Raw genomic sequence first — 20,398 nt, forward strand, 5'->3', positions numbered from 1 at the left:
TTACACCAATGAAGAGATAGGAAAGATATCAATGAACTAGAAAGTCAAGAAGAAAACATATTAACAAATGAAGCAAAAGAATGAGAAATGGATTTTAAGAAATAATATTGTTAAAACTACAATGACAAAGTGGTATTACATGACAATTTATTATTTGTTTTCTTTTTGAGATTTTTTAGCTTATTACATTTTTTTATATTTTTTGTGGAGGAATACCTTGTTATACTTTCACTATACAATAACAATTTTATTTGATGAAAATTATAGTTGATTTTTTAATTATCAATTATTTTACGATAACAAAATAAAATAACTAAAATCAATAGAGTATATTTTTTATTTTTTAGTTAAAATTATTATAAATACACAATAAAAAATATTGTGTGTACATATTTTTATATTTATAAGTAAATTTAATTCTACATTATATCTAATTTAGTTATTTATTTTCTTATAAAAGTTTAATCAAACACATATACTTGTTTTCAAAACTCATAACTTTTGGATCAGGCACTCACCATATGTTTTCATTGTTTAACTCTTTTATTACATGAGAAACCCATTGTTCAATTCTTTGACAACAAAAAAAAAATATCAAAAGCTCTGCCCATCCTCTTTATGTATACGAGGATCGGTAGGGCAGACCTCCGATCGAGCTAGGAGCATGAATTGTTAGGCGGCTGGGGGGATGGGCTGGCTTGGCTGTCTTTTCCATAAATCTTTGTCCACTTAATGTCGCTATTAGTGCGAGTTGTAAGAAGTCTTGGTCTCCAGTTGAGCTAGGGCGTTATTTCTTGCATCTCTCAAGCCCTGGTTGGCTATTGACTTCTTTCACTCAACAATCGTTGAATCCGAATATGAAAGTGACTGAACTCCCTTTTGAGCTAACTAAATTAGTTATGTCGACAACAAATATTCTCTTCCTTAAAAAATAAAAATTTACTAAACACTAAACTAATTCTCTTTATCGCTCATTGTTTCTATAGCATAACTAACAATAATTATTTTAAAAGCTTACAATATTATCAAACTAGCCCCAGCATTGTCAAACTAGCCTTAAATTGCTTAGAAATTTAGTAAGTAAACCACGTAATACCCTCTTATACCCGATTCTCCATTATTCAGTGGGCACACTCTATTTCCACACAATTAGCTTCACAAGATGCCATCCAAAGTCGCAACACAAGGGTGATCAGGCCCAACAAACACTTGAGGAAGCCCGTGAGTGTAGACCTCTTTGAACTTGGCACTTTATGGATCCTTAGCAAAATGGTTTACAAGAACAAGACCGTCTCTCCTAAGGTTACTGTTCATTTATTTATTAGATAATGAATTTTATAATTAATAAAATTAATATTTTATCATCCAAATCTCATGTTAGTTGAAAATCAAAATTATTGAGGTCCATAATATTACTTGTCTCTTAATTAGCATGAGACATGTGAAATGATTGATCGAAGAGAGGCCGTGATATAAGTTTTTGCCATAATTCGGGACTTTCCAACTAAAACCCATCGAAAATTGTATACCATCCTAATATGCCCCAAACATGCAGGTAAACCAAACAGATAATAAAAATGTAATATCTAATCTCATTTTTTCTACTAAGTTCTATTTGATATAATTTTTCAAACAGAGTTTAATGAAGTAGAGTTTTTTTCTTAAAAAAAATATTTTAATTGTTTTGCTGTCAATGAGAATTTTTATTAAAAATTATTAAATAAATTTAATATCCTTCAAAAAAATAAAATTACTATAGTTGATAAATTTTTAAAGTTATGTTATACAAAGAATGAAATAAAAATGTAAATTAAACAATGAAAATTTTAGACAATTGAACTTTTTAAAAAATTCTCCAACTTTTATTTTTAAAAAGCTAAAATTTGAGTTTTTATTAGTGTATGCTTGGTTGTCTTATTTAATAGTCATAAGTACTTATTTAATTTCATAAACTCTTTTCAAAATTTTGGTTATTATTTGTTTGCTTTTTTAAAGTAAAATTTTCGATGATTAAATAAACTATTTTACCTCTTCTAACAAAAGCTCAAATTTTGTGTTTTTGAGAATAGAGGTTAAATTTTTTTTTAAATATTAAAATATTTAAAATATTATTTACTTATTTAATAATTTTTATGTCTTCCATTTATAACATAACTTTTACAATATTTGTCTATTAAAATGATTTTATAATTTTTAATAGAAATTCTCATCAGCAACCAAATAATCAATTTTTTTAATAAAAGTTTAATTATAAAAATTCTACTAATAAAAATTTTACTTAAATAAATTTTATTTAAAAAATTATACTAAATGGAGCCTTAATAAAAGTAAAATAACTTATTTAAGCCTTAAAAATTTTATTGAGAAAACAACTAAATAACAATAAAAAATTAAAAAATAAATTATAGAGTTAAACAAACATCTATAATCATTCGATAAACTAAACCAATTAAGCACTAATACAACAATGAAACATGCCCCCTTAAACGCTCAGGACAATATTATTATGCCTCCTGGGACGAAATCGTGTATGAAAAATTCATTTAAATAAATAATTATTGTTCGTTGGCTTTAACCCAAGTTAGCAGCTTTATTATTATTTTGAAAAATAGGAATTTGGGCGCCTACTACGATGCAAAAGACATTTGAATTTCAAAACCGAAAGAGACGAACAGTGTGGTGACTGAGAACATTAACTTCAAATATGGCGAAGACCAACACTTACGAAGAGGCTCGTAAGAAAAGACTAGAAGAAAACAGTCAGAGATTACAGGTCTTGTGCGGTTGCTTGTTTTCTTTCTTTTTTCTTTTTTCTTTTTAATTTTCTGGTTTTGAATGCTTGAGCTTGACAATAATAATAAGAATGGACAAAACTGCATTGAATTGCAGGAATTGGGTATTGAAAAGATCTCGAAAACTTTGTCACAGCTTTCAAAATCTGTCAAAAAATCCCCACAGGCCCAGGTATTGTTCCAATCTTTGTTTTTCTAACGAATTATTAATTATTTAATTGTTGAACTAAAAATTGTACAATTTCAGCGACATCTTCCAAAATTCAAATCAGAGAGTGTTATTAGCATAGTAGAACCAAGGCGCTCTTCTCGTGCTCGTAACTCTGTCGTTTCCTATCGTGATGATGTAAGTTCTTTCATCAAACAACAATCTTACTAGGACATGCTTTGCATTTGAAAGTGTTTTATAACATACCGTTGATGTTGGTCTTTTGCAATATGTTCTTGCTAGATTGATATCATTTCTTTTTTTGCTTCCATTGCAGCTTGACATAGACCTTCCCCCTTTACGGAAAAGGTCAAGATCAAATTCTTCATCATGGGCGAGGTTGATTGATTTATTTTCTTTTTGTCGAGTTAATAATACCAGTTTTCTATTTTAGTTATTAATTTAAGTGACTAATCTATGGGTATATAAATAATATAGTTATCTTGCGAGGCCATTGGAAGAAGTCAAAATGGCATCTTACGAAGAAAGGGCTCGAGCGTTGAAGTCTGCGGAGCAACTTCAAAGCAGCCTACAATCTGGATATCCATCTTTTATTAAATCAATGGTTAGGTCTCATGTTTATAGTTGCTTTTGGTTGGTAAGCCTTGTTTGACTTGCTCAAATGAACAATTTAGCTGAAAATAAAATGCATAAGTTGGGTTTATTTCACTAATTCATTTGTTATTCTTTTCCATTCAATCAAGGGGCTTCCTAATCAGTTTTGCAAGCAAAACCTTCCAAAAACCGTGACAGAAATGGTTCTAGAGGATGAAAATGGCAGGGAATTTGAGGCTGTTTATATTGGGCCAAAAAAGGGGCTTAGTGGTGGGTGGAGAGCTTTTGCATAACATCACAAGTTGGATGATGGTGATGCTTTGGTTTTTGAATTGGTTGAACAAAAGAGGTTTAAGGTACGGTTTATATATTTATAATTTTCAAGTAACCAAATAAGCTTGAATGCTCTGTTTTTGCTATTGTACCTGATTTTTATTTGTAAGCTGCTTTGGAGTATAAATGAAGTCAATGTAGCACATCAAGTTTAAATATAAGCATGTGACATTATGGTATTATTTCCTAAATTTTAGTTTATATAACCTGACTTGCTATATTTTTGTTTGTAAGCTGAGGTCTAATGGTTTTGTTTTGTGCGGCTAACTCAGTTCATTTTCTAAAACTCTTTTTCTTGCATTTGTCTTCTTATTCATAGTTTGTATGCAACAGACGCTTTAGATACAAATTTCTGTTTAACTATCTTATATTTACAATTGTTTTTGTGTCATATCCTAGCAGAAGTTATATTTTATCAGAGATTGTCTAGTTTATAGGAACATAAAGCATTCCAGATTTTTTTATTCCACCTTTTACTGTTTTAGTAAAAGCCTTCGTACATGCATGGAGTTTAATTTGTTGTACAACTGATAAATTAAACTCTTTAAATTCATCAAGATATTATGCAAGGTAGTTAAACTTGTGTATTGTATTGAGTTTAATTTGTTGTAGAATTGATAAATTAGGCTACCACTCTATTCAGATGTTTAGCAAAACTTTTAGATAAAACCATGTGTTTCTTCTTTCTATTCTTTTTATCTTCTGTAATTGCTATAGATTGAATGACTTGGGCTATCCATTATATCTTTAAGTTATAACCTTCAGGTTGGACTTAGGGAATTTAGGGATGCACAAGTAAACTAAAGTTTAGATCTTTCTATAAAATAATCAAATTTATATTAAGCAATAAGATATCCATTAAGTTTGGTTTAGCTTTTCATTGCTCTTGACACTGTTCAGTGTGGAACAAATTTTCACTCTACAAGCATGATCAACAGATTGGGTTGAGCCAAGTTTATTGAACATGAGACCTGAACCGACACAACAGGATATTAGCCAATAAATGAGTACACAACATAACTTAGTACTGCAATTTAATTTTGAAAAGAAACGTGCCATTTTATTTACAAGATCAACCCAAAAACAACATGGCAGTGTTTAGTTTCAAGGGGATAAAATGGTAATTTCATTTCATTGATACCGGGACACATAGTGACATGACAGAAAACACAGTATGGGCAGAAGGATGACATAGCATGGCATGATTCACCTCTGCAAAACACAAGCCTTTCTCCTACCATTCTCTAAATTTTGATACCACACCCATTTATTTAGAACTGACACACTATTTACTTCAAATACCATAGCAAAATCTATAGCTGGTGATAAGTTGGTCGTGCAACTTGATATTGTCTTCAACCAGCTAACAAAATGGCCAACCGTTTTGCCGCTGCCAAGATCTAACCTTGAAGGATCTTTCAAGTTGGGTTTAATGTTCTTGTTTACTACTGATTTCTTGTTGCTGGGTGATCTTGCAAAGCACAAAGAGCATAAGAGTAAGAAAATTGCTCAATTGTCCACCTGAAAACACCCTTACAACTATTATCATGCCTAACTTCTCGTAAGAGTGAGAAAATTGCTCAAATATCTACCTCTAAACACCCCTTGCCACTATTATCATGCCTAACCTCTCCATTCTTGATTTTTTAAACATTTAACACAACTGGTACAGGAGAGGTGGGAGCCTGATGTTCGGTAGCTGCAATTGCTGCTCTATCAGGTTGGGGCATTGGAATTCTCCCCTGGCTCTTGCATAGTCCTGGGCCCTTTATCTGTAGGAAAACAATGGCCTAGCTTTTTTATCCTTTCTAGGATTTGTTGTTGCTCTTCAAACAATCAAATTTTAGTGTGCTTACATTGTTGCACTTGATCTTCCATTGTCAATTCGTAATACCACTTTGACATTGAGACATTAAAACTCTCCTTTGGACCTATAGCTGGAACAATAGATGAAGGAAAAGAATAGAACAAACTAACTTTTTGGCTAATTCAAAACCACAATCTCTGTAGTAAATCCTGTTTTGACGCATTTTTGGATCCTTCATCTAAACACTAGTTACCTAAGGATCAATGAGATAACGCTACTGAAATAGAAAAAGGGTTTTCCTATTCAGCTAATAATTCCTTTCTACTAAGGCTAATCTGCCATGGATGACTGAAAAATAATCTGAGGATATATACAAAAGATGTCTTGATCTCTCCAACTTGATGGGTCATCCCTGCTTATAAAAATGTTTATGTTTAACCATACTATTCTAACATTAGAGAGTCATATAAATTCTGGTGCGACTGCAGATATATGTAATTAGGGCATCATCACTTTCTAGTCAAGAACATGATGCAGATGCCATAGACAATGGATTTACTTCTACAGCCAAAAAGACAACAAGACGCATGGAGCTTGACGTCCAACCAAAATGTAAACATGAGAATGAAGAAGTATCAAGTCCCCAAGAGCTCCAGTGGCAAAACATGATGGAGAGTGGAGGAACAAAGGTTGCAGAACCAGAAGAAGAGTCTGGATCTGCACCCAAAAAGGAAAAGGTAGTATCAGTTGAAGAAAAGGATAAATGTGCCCAGAAGACCCCAAAGTCATTTAGAAAGAAAACAAATTAGACAAGGGGGAAGTTGGATCTTTCTCCTGTGATTGTGCTCCTTTTGTTGTTTTTCATATCTACAAAGTAAAGCACTCTCCTCCATCTGTATTATTATAAATTATTACTGAATCTTCATATGGTGTGCATGAATGGAGTTGTCTACTTTTAACAGCTGAATCATCATTTTCTTTTATCAGCAAAGCATTGGGATTTTAGCTCTTGAGGAAATTTAACAAAAGGTATTTGGCCAAGCGCTTCAGTTGTCCGATGTTCAATTATCTTTTTTAAAATCTCATCATTTTGCGCAAACCGATTTTGAATTAATAATCATTTCTCAAATTAGTTTACATTCAACCAGCTTTTTCTGTAACATTTTCATACTGCATCAATAAATATCTTAAAATGTAGATAAGAACTTAGCAATCAACCCAAAAATTAAAATTCATAGTTGGCAACAAATCAAATCCACTGATGGTGCATTAATCAATTAATAATTAAAATGAGTTAGAATTGAAATGGGGTAGAATGGGAATGAGGAATGAAAATCAAAATAAGTTGTATACTTGAATTATAAAAATTGCAAAAAGCAAGTATTCCCGTTGATATGTTTATCTAAGAATCGGAATTAATTATTTAAATTATTAAAATATCCTTAGTTAATTATTTTTATTATTATTTATTTAATAATTGCGATCATTATTATTTAAAAAATATTGTTAATAACAATAGTAATAATAATAAAAATAATAATGATTATTTTATTAATATTGTATTCATTGTTATTACTATTAATATTATTATTGATATTAGGGTAATTTATCTTCAGCCCCCAATTGTTTCGACAGTAGCTCCGTGCACCCACATCTTTCGACCATGTGCACCGCGCCCTCATTTCCGTAAAAAAATCGGTTAATTCTAACTATTCAACTGCTATTAACCTAAAAGACCATACTACCTTGTTTTGAATTGAATTAATATATAAATACTAAAATATCCCTTACAACTTATAAAATTTACATCAAGAAATAAAGATTTATTATAATGATATTCATTTTTATATTTTTTAAAATTGAATTGAAACAATTTTTTTTAATTTCATTATCATAACAAAATTGTAAAACCGATAAATTTCAAAATAAGAGACAAAGCATGATTCCAAAGGGAAATAAGAAAATCAAACACTGAATCATCATCAGATTACAGAAAAATTTCAATAATAAAGAAACCTAATCTAATTACACCAAACACGTGCTGATAATACAAAATTATCATTTTACCCTTCTTTTATGTTTAGTTAATGGTAGATTGATGGAAATGGGGGCGCGATGCACATGGTCGAAAGATGTGGGTGTGCGGTGATAAATGTCGAAACAATTGGGGGCTGACGATAAATTACCCTTGATATTATTATTATTATTGACAACAATAGCAATAACGAGAATAATAGCAATAAAATAAAAATATAATAATTTTTAATGAGAATAAAATTGTAATTTTTTTAATTTAAATAAGGTAAAATGACAATTAGTGGGAACTTAATTCTCAACCCCTATGAAAATCAAGCTTCAATTTCTTAATCTTAAAAAATATTTCATTTTCATTTTCCATTCTATTTTAACAAGTAAACACTATCAACTATTTCCATTTCGAATTCCAACTCTCCAATCCATAAGTAAACACACTATTAAAGAAAAGCAACAAGTTGCACTTGCAATAAATTTTTAACATTTTCAATTTTCCCTAAATACAGGGTTCCTTTATGATGCTGCTTAAAAATCCCAATATCAATGGTGCCATTAATGTAGCCCATTGGATGGACTTTACTGTTTACAATAATTAAATAAGATTAAATAAAAAATTAAAGTGTCTATTGTGTAGGTAACTCTTTACTAGTTAAATAATTTAAATTCGATAAAAAGTAAGAAATCATACCAGCTAAATAGGAGAGAGAGAGAGATTTACAACTTGGAAAGAAAAAGAAACTAATACAAAAACAACAATTAAAGGCCACAAAAATCTGATTATTTAACACTTTATACTTACAAAATATAATTAATTAGACTATTTACTTATAAATGGTATAAAAATTACATCATATAAATTCTTTCTTATAAGTCACTTGTTAAAAAAAATTTGATTACTCATAGACAAATTGTATTTTCATCTTATATAGAGTGAAAAGTTAAAAAAAATAATCTTCATATATAATGATTTATCTTATAATTGATGAAAAACATAAAACTCATGAGATTCATTTTAGTAACCACAAATGCTCGATTTCTATAATGAATGAATTCTTTCGAAAAATGGATAAAAAAAAGATGGAAATGAGACAATTGATATGGTATTTTGGAATTTGATTGATTAACAAAAATTGAAGCTATCTTTTATAGTGAATCTTTGTATTGACTAATAAAGAAAACGTTAATAAATCGTTTTATTTTCAGTAGTATTTTATTCTTATGAAATCTCAGTAATGATTTTTATTGACTAAACATACAACTATTGACTCCCCAAAAAGAGATGATCGAACTATTGATACACAATCCTCTGGTATGTTGCTTTTAGATCCTAATATTTCACAAATTAAAGGTAGAAAGAGAGAGGGCAGATTGAAAAGTGGCATTGGGTTATCCCAAAATAAGAAGAAAAGATTTTGTGCCTTACGTGACAAGTCAGGACATGATAAACGAATTTGTCCTTTGAATCCAAAAAGAAAGAAAATTGAGTGAAATAACCCAGGTACTAATTATTTATTCCTTTCTTTTTGTTTCGTTATCAAATTTTTCATCTTGTCTTATTAGTTGTTGTTAATCCGTTTCCATCAAAATTGCAGGCCTTGAGGAGAAATCAAAATTGGATCAAGCTATGAATAGTGATGCTGGGCGCAAATTGTGTGAGTTCAATTTCTTATCACTTTTTTTTTTCTAACACTGTTTGTTAGCTAATTGTAATAGAAAAATGTTAGTGTAGAAGGAAGGTAGTTTGTTAGAGCATGTATGGTTTTATCTTGTTAAAAATATATATTTTTGTCCTTTTTTTTTTTTAAGAAAACACGTTTTTATTCCTTAGAAAAATAGAATGAATTGTGCATTAATTATTATTTTGAATCATTATTATTGGGTATATACTAGCTAACACAATTTATCTTGAAATTTTTGTAGGCGTATGAAGGAGGTAAAAATAAGTTGATAACGTCTTCGCTGATGGTCAAATTTTGAAGTGGAGCACTTTTATTGATGAGATACATTTTTTTTTTGGGTTCTGCACTTGGTGCTTTGGAATTTTTTTTTTCTTTTATTGAGTATGTCTGATTATTAAAATATCATTTTGTAAAAAATGAACTACTTTATTTTGTAACAGCTGAATTTGGTCCTTCCTTTTAAAATTTTTACTATACACAAGAAATTTCCAGGCATAAGGCACTTGTGAATTACAATACTGAGATATGATGCAGTTTCTACGGCAGCCAAAATAATACAAAGAAATTCAATGTATTTAGGCCTTATCGTGAAAAAGTTAGTCGTGAAAAAGAGAGAGCATGAGTTTGTAGTTTTTGAGCTAGACTTCAAGAATTAAACATGGACGAAGGTTAAGGATTTGGGAAATAGAGCTCTCTTCCTTGGTCTTAATTCTTCTTTTTCTATTGAAATATTGGCCTCGTCTATCTGCAAACGAAATTGCATATACTTTACCAATGATTCTGATCAAATACAAATAGGGTTATTTACTGATAAGTGGAACATGGGAATCTACGACATTGGACGTGGTAGCAGTGTCCCCCATTTGCCAAAGTATTGCAAAGAAATTCAATGTATTTAGGCCTTTTAAATACCACAGGCACGAATAGCAACCCAGGTGGTTTTTGCCTTTCTTCTACAGTACTTTTTTCTCTGAAAAAAGTACTAGAATGAAAGTGGTGTGTGAAGCCGTCATGGCTTATCTTTTGGCGACCCCTTGATTGGGTGTTTCGTTTTTCTTGTTCATTTTTTCTTTTAACTATCAGCTACTTCCATCTTTTGTTATCTTTAAATTTTTGCGGATCATTCAAAGAGGTTGGAGATAGTTTTGCAGGTGCTATTATTGTTGGTATTTCTTTTTTTTTAAAGATGGATGCAGAGGAACTGGTTAGAAAATGCCAAGCAATAACTCTAGAAGGAGAAGAGGAAGATATTGTTACTTTCATGGGAAGCATGAAGACCAGGGGGGAAAAAAGGCTGCTAATTACTTGGTTGGAAAAGTTTTACTCACGCGAAAAGTGAACAAAGAGGCTGAAAGTGGCCATGCAAAATGCCTGGAGAACAGTAAAGGAGGTTAAAATTGAAAGCATGGGGGAAAACAAATTTTTGTTTAAGTTTGGTTCAGAAGAGGAAAAGAAAAGAGTGCTGATGGGGGGACCATGACACTTCGATCGAGCATTACTGGTGCTTACGGAACCAGATGGCATAGGGGATATTAAAAACCAACCATTTGCGCACTCATCTTTCTGGGTTCAACTACATAACATTCCTATCATGTGCATGAATAGAGAGACTATCCAGGAGTTGGGGAAGAAGCTAGGGAAAGTAGAGGAAGTTGAAACGGGAGTGCATATGGCTATTTGCTCGAGCCCGAATTTCCATCAATATAACACATCCATTAAAAAAGGTTGTTTATCTACAGGAAGGTGAAGTAAAAATTCCAATGCCCGTTCTGTATGAGAAATTGCCGGACTTCTGCTTCTGCTGTGCTCACATTGGGCACCAATTCAGAGAATGTTTGAAGTGTAAAGGGCAGCCAAAAGACGATCTTCCTTACGGAGCATGGATGAGAGCAATATCACAGGCAGAGAGGGTGAAGCAAAACAGAATGAATGAGAAGAGTGATAGGGAGCAAGCCCAAGCTAACGAAAGCTTCATTGCAGTCAGCAACCCAGAATCACAAAAAAACCCACCAATGCCAATATCAATAAACAACCAGGGGTTAAACCACAGCCAAGGAGAGAATGAACAGGGAAACGATGGTAACCCAAAACGCAAAAACTAGGGGCAAGTAACTGACAAAGAGCCATCAATGATAGATCCAGAGCTGACAGAAAAAAGTGCAGGTGGAGACTCAGAGTAGGGGAAAGGACATAAGTAAGATGCTAGTGGAGGTGATTGACAATGACAGCTACTTCAGAAATAAGAAAATGCAGGCGAGAAACGAAAACTGGAGGGAAACAAATTTAGAAGACAACCTGAAAAATTTTGCTGAAGCCAAATTAGACGAGGATGAGGTAGTGAATGGGCCAAGCAAGGAAAAAATTAGACCTAAAGCTAGAAAGTGGAAACTACATGCCAGGAACCAAAGGACCTCCACCATAAGTGTCAAAGGGCCTATGTGCACCAAAAGACCCAACTGTGAATTAATAGCGCCCAGTCCCGAAAATAAAAAGAAAAGAAGACTTAGTCCCCAAAAACAGCCAAGCAGTGGCTGTGCTCTCAGCTTTCACCGAGCAAAAACCCAACTAAAGTTAGTTGACGAAGAGCATGATGCAGATATGGAACTGGAGGAAATGGCAGACAACAAATCGGTGGGAGCTGGTGGCCAGCCCCGCCGGCAGAGATGAAGCTCCTAAGCTGGAACGTTTGAGGTATGGGGAAGCCTCGAACGAGATTAGCCATCAAAAAAATTCTCCACCTGCATAGGCCAGACATTTTCTTTTGCTGTGAAACAAAAATGAGGGCCAAGCAGGTTAACTTTGAAAATAAACACTTTAATTTCGAAAATCATTTTGCTGTGGACAGAAATGGATTAGGGGGAGGGCTAGCTTTATTTTGGACATCGAATGTTGAGGTTGAGATAAAATCCTACAGCTTACACCATATAGATGCACTCGTGAAAACTGGAAATGGCAAGGTATGGAGGTGCACCGGAGTGTATGGCCACCCAGAAACAAACCAGAAACACCACACTTGGACTTTGCTGAAGAGGTTAGCAGGTATATTCTCTTACCCTTGGTGTTGTTTCGGTGATTTCAACGAAATATTGAATTTACAAGAAAAATCAGGGGGGAAGGAAAAAAACATAGATATGGTAGTAAAGTTCAGGGAGGCTGTTCAGGCTTGTAATCTAGTCGATGTGGGGTTTAGGGGGGCACCCTTTTACGTGGTCAAACATGAGGTATGGCCAGCACTTCATTGAGGAGCGCTTAGATAGGTTTCTGTGCAGCAACGACTGGAGTGAAAATTTCCATGATATTGCAGCTACGAATTTGGTGAATTGGGTCTCCGATCACTGCCCAATCTTAATGGAAGTTAGAGAGAGAACAAAAGATCGGAGTCAAGGCAAAAAATCAATCCACAGAGAGCATTACGAGGATATGTGGAGCTCATATGAAGCTTGTAAGAACATTGTGAGAAATGAATGGGCTTCCATGGGGAGAGGGGCTCAAGAAAATCCAGTGAAGCATTTCCAACAGGCTACAACAAACACTCTAGCCAACCTTAAAATTTGGAGTAAGACTGAATTTGCGGATAGGAAAAAGAAGCAGGATCAGCTAATCAACTAACTCAATCATGCAAAGCACGGCAGTGCTCAGAGAATGGATGGAGATCAAATCAGAAGGATTGAAAATCAAATTAATGGCATGTTGATGGACGAGGAGATTTATTGGAGGCAGAGATCAAGAGCAGAATGGTTAAAGGAAGGTGACAGAAACACCAAGTATTTTCACTCAAAGGCATCAGCAAGGAGGAGAAAAAATAAGATTTGGGGCATCGAAAACTCTCACAGGCAATGGACGGAAGACCAAGGGGAGGTACAGAAAGAATTTTGTGAGTATTTCTAGAACCTATTCACAACATCCAGTCCAAATCACAGCCAAATTCAGGATGCTTTAGATGGAATTAGTCCAAAGGTGACCACAAGTATGAACCACCAGCTGGAGGAGCCATTTACTGAAGAAGAAATTGTGGAAGCCTTGCATCAGATGAGCCCAACTAAAGCTCCAGGCCCCGACGGCTTGCCCGCTGTTTTTTTCCAGAAGCATTGGCAGACAGTTCGGAGCAGCATGATAGGAACTTGCATGCACATCCTCAACGAGGGAGGTAACTTAACTGCCCTTAACCACACATTTATTGCTTTAATCCCCAAAACAGCCAAGCCAAAAAAGGTTACTGAGTTTAGGCCAATTAGCCTTTGCAATGTGATATACAGGATAATAGCTAAGACTATCGCAAATAGGCTAAAACCAATCCTTTTGCAAATTATTTCCCCCACTCAGAGTGCATTTATACCTAATAGACTCATCTCTGATAATGTGATTATTGGATATGAATGCCTCCATAAAATAAGACATAGTCAAGGAAAAAAGAAGGGGCTGGTGGCATTAAAGTTGGACATCAGCAAAGCATATGATAGGGTTGAATGGTCTTTTCTGAAACAAACAATGAAGAAGCTTGGTTTCTCAAGGAAGTGGCTGGAACTGATTATGGGCTGCATTACTTCAGTTTCTTTTTCAGTAATCATTAATGGAACCCCAAAAGGTTTCTTTCATCCAGAGAGGGGCTTAAGGCAAGGCTGTCTCCTCTCCCCATATTTGTTCATCATCTGTACATAAGTCTTCTCAAGTTTGTTGTTACAGGCAGAAAAGAAAAAACGCATCAGCGGCCTAAGATTTGCGGAGGATGTCACAATATCCCATTTACTTTTCGCGGATGACAGCTTGGTCTTCTCAGCTGCATCAGTGACTGAATGCAAGCACCTGAAGGGAATTTTTGATAGATATGCAAAGGCGTTGGGACAAATCTTTAATTTTGATAAATCATCAATGTTTTTTGGAGGCAATATTCCTGAGGAGCAGAAAGCAGCAATAAGAAACATCTTCAACCTCAAAGTGGTTTCCAAATATGAAAAATATTTAGGGCTCCCATCAATGAAAAGAAGGAAGAAGACAAGCTTTTTTAGAGAAGTCAAGCTAAAGGTCTTAAGCAAGATTAATAATTGGCAGCACAAAATGTTTTCAAGTGGAGGCAAAGAAATCCTTATAAAAGCTGTTGCTCAAGCCGTCCCTGCATTTGCCATGAGTGTCTTCAAGCTCCCTAAAGGCTTATGCGAGGAAATTCAGAGTGAAATCGCAAAATTCTGGTGGGGTTCAAAAAAAGACAAGCGGGGCATCCATTGGGCTCGATGGGACAAACTGAGTTGTGCAAAAAGTAGAGGCGGATTGGGATTCCGAGACTTCATAAGCTTTAACCAAGCTATGGTGGCAAAGCAAGGGTGGCGGCTGATTCAATTCCCAAACTCCCTGGTTTCCAAAGTTCTTCGGGCAAGATACTTCAGAAGCTGCTCATTCTTAAACGCAAAGCCTGGCTCCAACCCATCTTTTATATGGAGAAGCATCTTATGGGGCCGGCAAGTGATTCAAAAAGGAGCGCGGTGGCATATTGGAAATGGCAGTAACATTTTGGTGTATAAAGACAATTGGATACCAAGACCGGACACATTTAAACCGATCTCCCCCCCAACCTTGCCAATTAATACAACTGTAGGTGAGCTGATGGATGATGAAAACAACTAGAATGTGGCAAAGCTGAACCAACACTTTATGCAAGAAGATACAGAGGCTATTATCAAAATTCCTCTTCCAAGAAGCCAGAAGGTGGATGAGATGCTGTGGCATTATGACAAGCATGGAGAATACTCAGTAAGAAGCGGATATCAGATAGCCCTTAAACTCAAAGCCCCTGATGAGCCTGGCAGCTCTGGATCAAACTCTAAAAGATGGAAAGTTGTATGGTTTGTGGAGTTACCAGAAAAAATGAAAATTTTTATGTGGAGGGCAGCTAGGAATTTATTGCCAACGGCTGAAAATCTTTGGAAAAGGAAATGCTTGAAAGATCCAATATGCCAGGGGTGCAACAGGGAGGTGGAGACAGTCAGTCATGCACTCTTGGATTGCAAAGCAGCAAGGAAAATCTGGTATCATGCCACTTCTTCAGTCCAAATACCAAATGCCTAGAATCATGATATTCTAGAATTCATCTATGAGGTGTGGAGCACTTGGGGAAAAACAGAGGCTGAGCAAGCAATAGCTTTCTGTTGGGCAGTATGGTTTGCAAGAAACAAAAGGATTTTCGAAAGAAAAAAGTTAAACCCAAGAGCCTTAGCAGCAAAGGCTGAATCACTTCTAGAAGCATACCATAGAGCTCGAAAACCAGATGCATCTCACATTCATAATGTCAAAAGGATTGTGCAGAAAAAGTGGGAGCCCCCACCTAGAAATTTCCTCAAGGTTAATGTGGATGCAGTAATAAATAACAGGGACTAAGTAGCAGGGTTGAGAGCTGTTATAAAAGACCCAAGTGGCAAGATAGTGGCGGTAGGCACAAAGCAAGTTCCACTGAGGGAGGGAGTGAGCTTTGCAGAAGCTGAAGCGATGGAGTGGGGCTTGCAGGTAGCAAAAGAACTCTCTCTATCCGCTTTGATCATGGAGGCAGATTGCAAAGAAGTGGTGGACTTACTTAACAACACCAAGGGCAGTAGAACAGGTATAAGTTGGGTTATCTCAGACATCCAGGAGAAACGACGTGACTTTAAAGAGGTCAAGTTCAGACATATTCCAAGAACCTGTAACACTTGTGCCCATTCCTTGGCAAAGCTTGCTATAGTAGCAAATACTTCAGCTGTCTGGCTGGATCACATTCCAGCCGAGATATTGAATGTATTAAACAGTGTTGTTTGATTTATAAAATGATTACTTTCATTCAAAAAAAAAATACCACAGGCACAAATATTTCGAGCTCAAAAAGTTTATAAAAGAGAAAGAATGCATAATAATTAAAAAGAAAAAGGGGAAATACATTATATGAGAGAGAGGAACGGGCAATCAAAATTTAATTTATAAAATTAAAAAAGGCATGTCATATTTAATCTCAACCCTCAATTATTTCTAATCCAATGGTCATAAAATTGTGTCTAAACTTGTGTTTAAAATTGTGTCTCTTGAACCTACCAGTTATTTCTAAATTAAATTAAAATTTAAAGGATTATCTATAACTCGAGTAACTGATAAGATGTTTCATTTTAAATCAAATGGTTCATAATAATCCACTATTGATGCTATAATTTTGGAGAAATCCCTAGGTAAGACGTTAAAATAATCAAAATCCAATTAAGGACAGATTAACCATAAACCAGATATACCAACTATCCTGCTTTAGGGATAAAACAAACCAACTGGATATAACTAAAAGGCTCAAATATTTCGAGTAAATTTTCAGTCAGTACATGTGGCATCGGATAGATCATGCCATTTTACCCGATTAATATTTGCTCATAAACAACAGAATACCATCAATATCAGGTAATGTGCACAAAACATTTCAAAATGTCAGTATTCTCAAACTTGTTCAAAAGAAACTACAATTGCCAGAAATCTTAGCTTAAACTTAAAAGTGAAAAATCCAAGTGTATGATAAAAAATGGAATAAAGATAACATAAGCATTGCAACAAGTACTTGACACAGTACTAAATGCCTACAATTGGAAAATTCTCTCAAAAAGTTGTGCTCAGGCGACAAATCCTAAGCTGTGGCATGTAAGAAAGCTCTTCCTGGTTGGCGACTCGCCAAGGGTCCATGACATCCAAGAAGCTGCAATAACCAATGCTAGAGTCAATAAGTTCATTCATCTTGTGACAGGACAAGTGAAGGAAAAAAATAAAGGACCAAAACTAACACGCCTACAATCTACCGTGAAGGTACAGTTCATATGCAATACCACAATAATTACTAAATTAAAATTGGCACAACAGCATGGACCAACAAAGTGAAAGACAAACCTTTGCATTAACACCATCGGGCACAATACGGTTCTCTGACTTGAACCTCAAATAATCACTGCGGCTAAACTTGGTGAAACCCCTGTAATTGAATGAAAACAATGGCATCCGAAAAACTGATTAAAAGGACATCCATAGGTCAAAGTTTTTGAACTAATTACTAAAAAGATGCAAATTTGTAACATCACAAAGTGGGCTGAGATAAATAAGATCTATAAGTACTGAGATCTATGACAAAATAGAATTGAATGTAGATTGAACGTAAAGGAAAGAAAAACGGATGAGGTGCGGAAACCACAAACTAAATATAGTGAGAGATGTGGTAAAACAATACTACAAGATAGATTGCCTTGATTAGTTAAAAGCTGAACAAAATAAACTACCAATTAAAAACAAATCTACAGGAACCTAACAAATAAGATTAGTCCACATACCACTTTCTGCTGACAATGATTTTTTGGCGACCAGGAAACTTGAACTTTGCACGACGAAGAGCCTCTTGAGCATGAAGACTATTGCTATCCTTGCAGCGAACTGACAGGAGGACCTGTCCAATGGCAACTCTAGCACAAGTGCCCTGTGGTTTACCGAAAGCACCCCTCATACCAGTTTGAAGCCTATCAGCTCCAGCACATGAAAGCATTTTGTTGATACGCAAGACATGGAATGGGTGAACACGGACTCGCAAATGGAAAGCATCTTTCCCGGCAAACTTGGCCATATATTTGTTGCAAGCAATTCGAGCAGCCTCAAGAGCTTCACTAGATACGTTCTCCTTTTCCCAAGACACCAAGTGCACACAGAAAGGGAATTCATCAACCCCTTTCTTCTTCATTCCAACATCATAGATCCTGATCTTGGGATCAGGCACACCACGACAAAAGCGTGATTTCGGATACGGCTTATTTTTTATCTGGCGATAACACCTAGCAGGTCCTGTAATAACAAAAAATCCCCTTTAAACATTGAAACTAGTGAATCTCCCATAAAACTCAAAAAACAACCTAAATCCCCGTTTTGATACGCAACAATAACATGACATACGGATATTGATACCCAAATGAGTTTTATTTAAGAACCAACACCTGCCTCTAGTCATGATATCCCAGAATTAAATACGAAAAAGCAAAAAAACCAATCTAAAAAATGCAAATAAATTTTTTAAGGTTTATAGCTATAGCAATCAATCAAAAGTATTAATAAGAAGAAATTTCAGATTAATAAAACAAACATATAACATACGGAATCCGTCAATTAGTGTTCATTGAATATCCATGAAGAGGATACAAGAAATAGGAAAGAGAGAAGGGGTGCTTACTTCTTCCCATGGCGAAAGCCCTGGTAGGTATTCAGCAACTAAACCAGAAACCCAAGAAAAGTGGGAGAAAAAAGAAATGGCTTTGGTATATATGTGGGTGTGTTTCCCAAACCCTAATACGCCCGCGCTTCCGTCATGTTTCGTGATTTTGGTCCAAGTTCAAAGCTTAGCCCATAAGAAATATTTGGGTCTGCACGACTTAGTTTTGCAAATTCCCCTTTTTCACCCATTTTTTGTTTTCAAACATTAAGTACAATATTATCAAAAACGATAAATTGAAAAAAAACATGAAGTACAATAAAATCTTTATAAATTAATAGTAAAATATGTAAAATTTATTAATTAAAAAATATTAATTAATTGATAAATAGAGTGTATTTTCAATTAAATTAACGTACATTAATCAACTAAAAATTTATTAAATTTTACCAATCTAATCAATTAAATATAAATTAATTCACTATTATATATTAAATTAATAAAAATAAATTAAAATTATCATAATTTGAGAATTTAACTGTAGAACTTTGAATCCAATAAGAAAATTAGAAATAAAATCTAATTATATTTAAATTTCAAGAAAAAAGTAACAATATAGTCATAATTTATATAATAAAATATCATTAAACTATATTTATAATTTTTTAAATAATTAATTTATAATGTGAACGGGACCATCTAGTTAACAAGGGCATTAGAAAATTATTATTTTATTATTTTATTAAAATAACTGCGGACGGCTTCCGACCGAGCAGGGAATGACCATTGAGCCATGCAACAGTGTATTGGATTAAAGAGGCGGCTATGAAAAAAGAAGCAAAAAAAAAAATAGGGTTTTTTGGTGATGGTTTAGGATCCGGTTCGGGTTAACGCAAACGTCCAACCCCGACCTGGTCAATAGTTGACCGTTGACTTTGATTGTTGACCATTGATCAAACTTTGACTCAATTTTTTATTTTTTTAAGGATTATTTTTTTGGTATAATTTAAAATTCAGATATTAGTATGCTAATTTATATTTTAAGATGAATTAATTGAAGTAACATGTCGCCAAAGTGACCTCTCATGTGGAAATTAATTTATTTTGGAATATAAATGGTTGTGTGTATGTAATTTTTGTGAATATCAATTGGCCCCAAGGAAGGTCCATATTTGACAGAATTGCATATGCACCTACGGTAATAAATACGTGATGATTATTCAGATTTATATGTAAACAATAAATCAGCTCAAAGGAAGATTATTATTTGACATGTTATTATCAATGTTTGATTACTACACCAAGATATCATTTACAACTTAATATTTTGTCCAAAGATAGAATATTAAGGGAGTGTCCGGTATCTTGAGATGATGTTTACATTTATTTGAATTTATTTTCATTTTAAGACTTATATGAGCTTGTTTTGGCTTTTTGTTGTTCTTTGTTCAGTTATATCTGTTGCTAACATCACTACCAACATCAATCATATTCCTATGCTAAATGGCTTTAACTTCAAGTCCTAACAATAAAACCTTTAAATAGTTTTTGCAGTCATAGATCTCAATCTTGAGTTAAGAGCTGATTCTCCCTACCTCTTACAGACGAGAATACGTCTGATGATAAAAGGGAAATAGAAAGGTGGGAAAGATCAAATTGCATGTGTACCATGATCATGAAGAAAGCCATTCCATAAGCATTTGGGAGCTCAATATCTGAAAAGACGATTATGGCTAAGGAGTTCTTTGCAAAAATTAAACAAAGGTTTGTCAAGAATGAAAAGGCTAAAATTGCTACGTTCTTGATAAGCCT

General features: G+C 34.2%; 3 protein-coding genes across 5 annotated transcripts; 2 read left to right on the plus strand and 1 right to left on the minus strand.

Annotated features, from left to right (window-relative positions):
• The first annotated feature begins 2,468 nt into the window (after nucleotides 1–2,468).
• LOC102629607 (putative B3 domain-containing protein At5g58280) lies at nucleotides 2,469–6,760 on the plus strand. 3 transcript variants are annotated; one of them, XM_025094932.2, is made up of 7 exons: nucleotides 2,469–2,773; nucleotides 2,890–2,964; nucleotides 3,040–3,138; nucleotides 3,278–3,339; nucleotides 3,439–3,565; nucleotides 3,705–3,911; nucleotides 6,184–6,760. In XM_025094932.2, the coding sequence occupies exons 1-6, from the start codon at nucleotides 2,705–2,707 to the stop codon at nucleotides 3,846–3,848; spliced, it is 576 nt and encodes a 191-aa protein (XP_024950700.1). In that variant the 5' UTR covers nucleotides 2,469–2,704; the 3' UTR covers nucleotides 3,849–3,911; nucleotides 6,184–6,760. The 3 variants fall into 3 exon arrangements, with proteins under 3 accessions (XP_024950700.1, XP_024950699.1, XP_015384133.1); XM_015528647.3 differs by having other exon boundaries at nucleotides 2,470–2,773; nucleotides 3,439–3,598; XM_025094931.2 differs by having other exon boundaries at nucleotides 3,439–3,598; nucleotides 3,705–6,760.
• A 6,290-nt stretch (nucleotides 6,761–13,050) lies between these two features.
• LOC127898872 (uncharacterized) lies at nucleotides 13,051–16,191 on the plus strand. Its single transcript, XM_052431370.1, has 6 exons — nucleotides 13,051–13,241; nucleotides 13,329–13,968; nucleotides 14,092–14,916; nucleotides 15,028–15,384; nucleotides 15,469–15,756; nucleotides 15,904–16,191. Exons 1-6 carry the CDS (start codon nucleotides 13,051–13,053, stop codon nucleotides 16,189–16,191), a joined length of 2,589 nt encoding a protein of 862 aa, XP_052287330.1.
• Nucleotides 16,192–16,777: 586 nt separating this feature from the next.
• On the minus strand, nucleotides 16,778–18,776 carry LOC102625379 (60S ribosomal protein L10). Its single transcript, XM_006464901.3, has 4 exons — nucleotides 18,608–18,776; nucleotides 17,724–18,225; nucleotides 17,290–17,371; nucleotides 16,778–17,101 (listed from the first exon to the last, which is right to left on the minus strand). Exons 1-4 carry the CDS (start codon nucleotides 18,615–18,617, stop codon nucleotides 17,033–17,035), a joined length of 663 nt encoding a protein of 220 aa, XP_006464964.1. The 5' UTR covers nucleotides 18,618–18,776; the 3' UTR covers nucleotides 16,778–17,032.
• Nucleotides 18,777–20,398: the final 1,622 nt, after the last annotated feature.

This window comes from Citrus sinensis, chromosome 7, assembly GCF_022201045.2.
Source record: "Citrus sinensis cultivar Valencia sweet orange chromosome 7, DVS_A1.0, whole genome shotgun sequence".
In the NCBI taxonomy this organism is placed as follows: Eukaryota; Viridiplantae; Streptophyta; class Magnoliopsida; order Sapindales; family Rutaceae; genus Citrus; species Citrus sinensis.

What these genes read in the sequence shown, in the direction of transcription:
- LOC102625379 (XM_006464901.3), bottom strand. An exon ending in ATCATTGTCAGCAGAAAGTG is followed by an intron (nt 17,372 to 17,723) that starts GTATGTGGACTA and finishes ATTCAATTACAG; the next exon opens with GGGTTTCACCAAGTTTAGCC. An exon ending in CCGATGGTGTTAATGCAAAG is followed by an intron (nt 17,102 to 17,289) that starts GTTTGTCTTTCA and finishes TGGTTATTGCAG; the next exon opens with CTTCTTGGATGTCATGGACC.
- LOC127898872 (XM_052431370.1), top strand. Translation starts at nt 13,051, where the DNA reads ATGGATGGAGATCAAATCAGAAGGATTGAAAATCAAATTAATGGCATG. An exon ending in GGCATCGAAAACTCTCACAG is followed by an intron (nt 13,242 to 13,328) that starts GCAATGGACGGA and finishes TCCAAATCACAG; the next exon opens with CCAAATTCAGGATGCTTTAG. An exon ending in GAAATGGCAGTAACATTTTG is followed by an intron (nt 14,917 to 15,027) that starts GTGTATAAAGAC and finishes GAAAACAACTAG; the next exon opens with AATGTGGCAAAGCTGAACCA.
- LOC102629607 (XM_025094931.2), top strand. Translation starts at nt 2,705, where the DNA reads ATGGCGAAGACCAACACTTACGAAGAGGCTCGTAAGAAAAGACTAGAA. An exon ending in AAAAATCCCCACAGGCCCAG is followed by an intron (nt 2,965 to 3,039) that starts GTATTGTTCCAA and finishes GTACAATTTCAG; the next exon opens with CGACATCTTCCAAAATTCAA. An exon ending in TTTATAGTTGCTTTTGGTTG is followed by an intron (nt 3,599 to 3,704) that starts GTAAGCCTTGTT and finishes CATTCAATCAAG; the next exon opens with GGGCTTCCTAATCAGTTTTG.